Raw genomic sequence first — 6,913 nt, forward strand, 5'->3', positions numbered from 1 at the left:
CCGTGAGTGGAACTGACATGGTGGCCCCTACCAACCAGAGCTAGAGCATTTCGGCTTTTTGGACAGCATATAACATGTATGTGTGACCTCTACTTATCTCGTGGGCTTTTATTTGCCGTTTGATCCCCTCACACTATGGAGTAAATAATAAATGAGCAAGTGGAACAAATAATAAATAAACCCTTATTTTGTTTTCTCTGCTCTGAAAATCTTTCCTTAGATTATTTACTTAGAAAGCTCCCCCAAATCTTCAAAACTTTAGTTAAGGATTACCTCTTGCTTTGTGCAGCCTCCCCAACTCCTCCAGGAAAAATTAATAATCATTGGTTACCACGTTTTCCCTTGTTTTCCAAGCATTCAGAAGTTATATCATACCATTGGAATGATATTTGTTTTACAAGTTTTGTTCAATGTCTAAGCTATTTTTCATAAAGAGAGAAGGAAGAACCATGACTTTTAATTGATTGAGGAGAAATTCAGAGAAAGTTTGATTAAAATGCATATAAGTATGACTTTAAAGATATAAAACCCAAATGGAATAAGAGTACCTAGCAATATGCTTAGAATGTTGGTCTAACAATGACAGAATCCATGGACCTATTAATGTAGTGCTATTTTTATCCAAAAATCAACTGTCATCATTTTCTGTGATAAAATTTCAGAAAACAGGAACACAGATAGCTAGATTAATATTTCCATTTTAGAAAGAAAAAATAAAAAATTAAGTTTTATTGAACATTTCTAGCTAGTTAGGAATGCTTACAAGAATGATTTTTACAAATAATTTCATTAATGATTTTCCCTCAGAGCTAAGAAATTAACGTTCATAAAAATAATTGACATCCATGGACATTCTTGTGCTTAGAAATGCAGACATTAAATTTTTCATTAGGTCTTGATCCAGGGGAATGAACCTGAGAGGAATTACTGAAACACAAATGAGGGATAAGCATGATAGTGGGACAAAAGGAAAGTAAAAGGAAATAGAGGAAAGAACTAGGAGGCAAAGGGCATTGATAGAGGTCTAAATAAAGGCATGTACATATGTAAATATTTTTATATATGAGGATGGGGAAATAGATATATGTGCATATATTTATAGGTTTAGTATTAAGGTAGCAGATGGACATTGTGCCTCTACTCAAGTACTCCCTCAATCCAAGAACACTTTGTTCTATTAAATTGGCATTCCATGATGCTCACCTTCCTGACACGATCACTGAAGACAAATGTGTGCATAAGCAGATGTGGTGAAGAAAGCTGATAGTGCCCGGCTATCAAAAAATATAGCATCTGGGGTCTTACAGGCTTGAAGATAAACAAACAGCCATCTAGATGAGAAGCAAAAAAGCCCACATGGAAGAAGCACATCAGCCTGTGTGATCATGAGGTGTCAAAGTGATCATGTATCAGGCATCAAAGAACAAAAAATTGCATCATTGTGAATGAGGGGGAGTGAGGAGTGGAGACCCAAAGTCCATCTGTAGGCAATTGGACATCCCCGTATAGAAGGGTCTCAGGAAGAAGATGAGTTAATCAGGGTGCAATATAGCACCAATGAAACATACAACTTTCCTCTAGTTCTTTAATGCTTCCTCCCCCTAATATCATGATCCCAATTCTATCTTACAAATCCGGCTAGACCAGAGGATGTACACTGGTACAGATAAGAGCTGGAAACACAGGGAATCCAGTACAGATAAACCCCTCAGGACCAATAATGAGAGTATTGATACCAAGAAGATAAAGGGAAGGTGGGGGAGAAAGAGGGAACCAAACACAGTGATCTACATATAACCTCCTCCGTGGGTGATGGACAACAGAAAAGTGGGTGAAGGGAGACATCAGACAATGTTAGACATGACAAAATAATAATTTACCAAGGGTTCATGAGGGAGGGAGAAGGGGGAAGGGATGGGAAAAATGAGGAGTTGATACCAAAGCCTCAAATAGAAAGAAAATGGTTTGAGAATGATGATGGTAAAAAATGTACAAATGTGCTTGACACAATGGATGGATGGATGGATGAACTGTGATGAGTTGCATGAGCCCCCAATAAAATGTTTCCAAAAAAATCTGCCAAATAATCCCAAGTATAAACACTCCCCCAATTAAGCTGAGGACTCATGAGCAGAGAAGATGACAAAACTTATAAAATAATAGACCCGAAGCAAGAGAATCAGATTCAAGTTTATCATCTGGGTTATCATCACTTAATAATAATACCTCCTTGATCGATGTCCACACATCTATGCACACAAATGCATACATGTAGAAATAAATATTATTTACCTATAATATGAGGGATTTGTGACAAATATATTTTATAAATTTTAATGTTTTCTTTTATTTTTAAAGATGCTCAAGATTCTTCATTTAAGTATGTAAGAATGTAAATGTATTGTATATTAATTTTAAATGTATTGTATTATTAATTCCCACAGAATATGTTTGCTGAGGTTTAATCTTCATTGTTTTAACACAAAGTTGTAGTTTGTATATATAATATCAAGCACCATAAGTACTTCTCAAAACCTGGCTTTGGCCTGCCAATTACCCAGCTACAGTTTACTTTTATTGACATGTCTATACACTCAAGGATTCTGTTAGCAGGATAGTAAAAGATGCAATGAGAAGAATATAGAAGGAATACAGACACTCTCTGTGCAAAACAGAACTGATCAATATCTAACCATTTCAAGAAATAGCATATGGTCAAGAATCAATGGTATTGAAGGAAGAATTCCAAGCTGCACTGTAAGCATTAGCAAAAAACAACACTCGGGGAACTGACAGATTATCAATTGCAATGTTTCAACCAAATGATGCAGTTCTGGAAGCACTCATTAGAATATGCCAAGAATTTGGAAGACAGCTCCTTGGCCAACTAACAGGAAGATATCAACATTTGCACCTATTCCAAAGAAAGATGGCAAAACAGAATGTAAAAATTTCAAAAATATTTATATCAAATGCAAGTAAACATTTATGGAAAATCAATCAAAAGTGCTGGAAGCAGCACGGTGATTGGGAACTGCCAATAATCCAAATGGGGTTTAGAAGAAGCTATCATTGCTGATGTCAGAGGAACCTTGACTGGAAGCAGAGAACACCAGAGAGATGTTCACATTGACTATGCAAAGTATGTGAATCAAATTGTGGATGACATGCAATGAGTAGGAATTCTAACACACTTACTGTGCTTATAAGGAACTTGCAGCTATCTACTCCCATAAAAACAGCTAAGGTCTCAGAAACCCACAGGGGTCGCTATGAGTCAATACTCCATGTCCTGAGTTTAAGAAGGAACTTGGACATAGACCCAAGGGGCAATCATTGACTAGAATAAGGGATACTGCATGGCTTAAAGTCAGGAAAGATGGGAACTTGGGTGGTATCCTTTCACAGTATTTATTCAACCTGCGTGTTTAGTACATGTGATGTGAAGCTGGTCTATATGAAGATTAGAGCATCAGGATTGGGAGAAGGCTCATTAAAAACTGCTATGTGCATAGGACACAACCTTCCTTGCTAAAACTAAAAAGAACTAGAAATGCTTACTTAAGAAGATCAAAGATTGAAGCCTTCAGAATGAATCACAAGTCAATGTGGGGGGAAAAAATCTCACAAGTGGACCAGCAGACAATATATTGGAGAAATGATTGATTTTGTCAAGGATTTCATTTTACTTGCTCATAGAAATAGCATTTATGAAATCATTTGATGTATTACATTGGAAAATTTACTACCTATGATGTATTTAAATTGTCAAAAAGCAAAGACTAAAGTGTGCCTGACCTACGCTGTGATATTTTCCCTCACCTAAGATTCCTATGGAAGCTGCCTGATTAATAAGGAAGGCTGCAAAAGAACCGATGCACTTGAATTCGATTGTTGGCAAAAAATTTGGAAAGTACCGTGTGTGTTCTTCTGCCAGAAGAATAAACAAATTAGTCTTGGAGTACATGCAGCCAGAATGCTCCTTGTAAGCAAGGATGGAGAGACTTCGTTTCACGTACGTCAGGACAGACTAGTCCCTGGAAGAGGACATTATGTCTGGTAAAATTGGAAAAGCAGAAGATCTTCAACAGATGGATTGCCACAGTGGCCGCAACGATAGGTCCAAATACAACAATGGTGAGGCTGGCCCAGGATCCTGGGATGCTTTCTTCTGTCGTACATGAACTTGCTGTGAGTTTGAGCCAGCTCAAAGGAAGCTGACGACAACACCCACTCCTCAAAAATATGCTTGCAGCCCTTATAAGAATCCAGCATCTGCCCACAATGAAACCATTTACACTAAAATAAGAAATTAGTTTTTTTGCATAGGAGAATATAGCATGGCTCTTTAAAATAAACCATTGCTCTCTGATATAAAAATGCCAATTTATATACATCAGTAAAAAAGTATAAAATTAAAAAGCAAGATATCAAAATCCTCTGTTTAAATTGCCATGAGAGGTAATGTAACAAACCCAAACCAAAAACATTCAAAGCGATTTATCTAATTTTTTAACTTCCTAATTAATAGTAAACATTTACCAAATATTCTCTGGAAACAGCAACTATGAGAGTTTATGAGCGAAAGAATTAATATGTTTAAGAATTAGTAACTCCTATGCCAAACATCTCTATTTTGTTCCTTTTAGTACTTTATTAATATCAAAATAATATGTATCCCAAAATAGTATACAGTAAGAAATTAATTTTTATATTGAGGAAGATTTTCATTTAAATTAACCAGCAGTTTACCTATGTTCTTGTTTATATTGCCAATATTTGAATAAATAAGAAGATTTACATTATGCTGTGTACTATGACCCTATGAATCTTCTGATAAATAAATGACAGAGAGTAGCCAGCCAATTATAATCTCTCCTTAGAATGTTGAGAGGGAAGTTCGTCAAGCTGGCTTGTTGACATCAGCTATACCACCTGCAAGGGCTCAAATTGGAGAAAGTCATTTTCAGCTCATGCCATTGTGTCTTAGGTTTTATGGCGGAAGGATGCACCAAACTTGCCGAACAGTCAAAATAATTTTTGTTTGCTTTTAATTTTCCTCTGACTAGACTTCTGAAGGCTCTGCGCCCTGTGTTGGTTCTGGATTGTGCTCAATTCAATGTTGAATTTGTACTCATTTCTGGTGAATGACACATGCCACCCCTTTCAAGCCTCCCAAAAAAGATTTCAGGAAAATCACTTGGAACATTTAAATACCAGCTTCAGGTTTTTCTTTTTGTCATTTTAATCTGACCCCTCTCTGAGTTTGGAAGAAAAAAAAAAAGAAGAAGCTATATTCAAGATAATACTTAACTGACGTATTAAGCAAGGTACACTGAAAAATAATCTGAGTGTGAGATAAGAGACAAAGATTCCACGGTTTTGTCTCTTATGACTATATGACTTTGAGAACATCAATTTACAACTTTAAGCCACAACATTTTCATCTGTAATAACTTCCATATTCCCCACAGCTTTGCCATGATACATTATATAATGAATATAGAAATGACTGTCCTAAGTGACCCAAATATGGATGGTCTCATTATTTTATTTGTGAGGATTTGGCTGAAGCCATCTAAACTCAGACAAACCTAGCATTAAAGCACGGTTCTATTATCTGTTTAAATTTGTTTTTTACATGCACAAATAGGGATGATCATTACATCATATGATATATGCAAAAGCTTGGCCTAATGTCTGGCTCAAGTGAAAGAGAAAAAAGGAGAGTCGTTTCCAAATACTGAGTGGAGTTTGGAGCATGTCCTGTCTGTCATTCATGAATTCAGTTAGAGGAAGGAGAACGTGGTAAGAATAAATGCTTCAGGAATTTAAAACAAACACTGAAGCAGAGGCCTGATCCAATTCCTAATTAGGTTCATGAACTTCACACCGGATTACATAGTCTCAAGAATGTTCTGTTAGGAAAGTTTATGTAAACTCATTTAACATGTAGTTTACCAATATTCCAAAGACCTCCATGGAGCCAAAGCAGAGAGGGGAGACCTCATTTCCCCTTCTCCTTTCACCAGTTGACTAGCAATGATCACAAAGAACACTTGTTCACAGCTCAAGGAGAGATGCAGACACTCTCACCGCAATCTAGAGATTTGTGGCTGGGAAAATGATAAGTAAGTAAATAAAAGACTGTTAAGAAACTGTACACACACACAAAAAAGCACATAACTTATGCCCAGAGACCTATAATATACATCCTACTTGGATGTATAAACATTGTACAGTTTAGCACCACATCTGTTTTATGCCTGCCAAGCCTTCAAGAATTATTATTTTAAATGTCTCAAAAATTACTGAGAGTTGCATTTACAGCCTTCCTCTACATTTTACTTTCAATGTATTCCTGAGAGAAGAAAAAAAAAAATGCTTTAGCTACATATATGCCTGCTAGCAAATGTCCATTACAATTTTTGCACAAAGTAAGCATGCTTCAGTGAGTGAGATTTTCTGTTCAGGCACAGTAAAATTAAAATTAATATTAGACAACGATAATTCACTATTTAGCCTCAATTATCACGTTTATCAACTCCAAACCACAGCAAAGAAGGGGAGCAAGATGCCAATGATCTGAACAAGAGTCCAGTAGATCAGGACAGTGTCTTTCTCCATCGGTTTCCCATGAAATGCCTTAGGGTCACTGCACAGTTCAGGTTCTACTTACCAACGGCTTCGTTTCATCTTCATCTTTGAAATAATAGAGCTGATCTCCCTTGAGCACGAACCAGCGGGTATGCCAAGTCTTGACAAAGCCTCCTTGCTTTCTCAGCCACCCACACTTTATGCCACTCTGTCTCCCAGGTTGGGGGTTCTCCGCGGCCTCATGGTTCTCCTCCATTATCAAGCTGATGGCTTTCCCTATGCAGGAAACAAAGGGAAAGGTCAAGAATGCTTGGTT

At 36.8% G+C, this 6,913-nt stretch overlaps 1 protein-coding gene across 1 annotated transcript in view; it reads right to left on the reverse strand.

Annotated features, from left to right (window-relative positions):
• Positions 1 to 6,865, reverse strand: part of ARHGAP24 (Rho GTPase activating protein 24) — a 518,143-nt gene extending 511,278 nt beyond the window's left edge. Inside the window, exon 1 of the mRNA XM_004703244.2 lies at positions 6,680 to 6,865. Coding sequence (XP_004703301.1) covers positions 6,680 to 6,853 — 174 coding nt within the window. The 5' untranslated portion in view covers positions 6,854 to 6,865. The remainder of the gene's footprint in view (positions 1 to 6,679) is intronic.
• Between the last annotated feature and the right edge of the window lie 48 nt (positions 6,866 to 6,913).

The sequence above is a fragment of the Echinops telfairi genome, unplaced genomic scaffold (genome assembly GCF_000313985.2).
Source record: "Echinops telfairi isolate 266 unplaced genomic scaffold, ASM31398v2 ScPeMD7_7468;HRSCAF=8506_0, whole genome shotgun sequence".
NCBI lineage: Eukaryota > Metazoa > Chordata > Mammalia > Afrosoricida > Tenrecidae > Echinops > Echinops telfairi.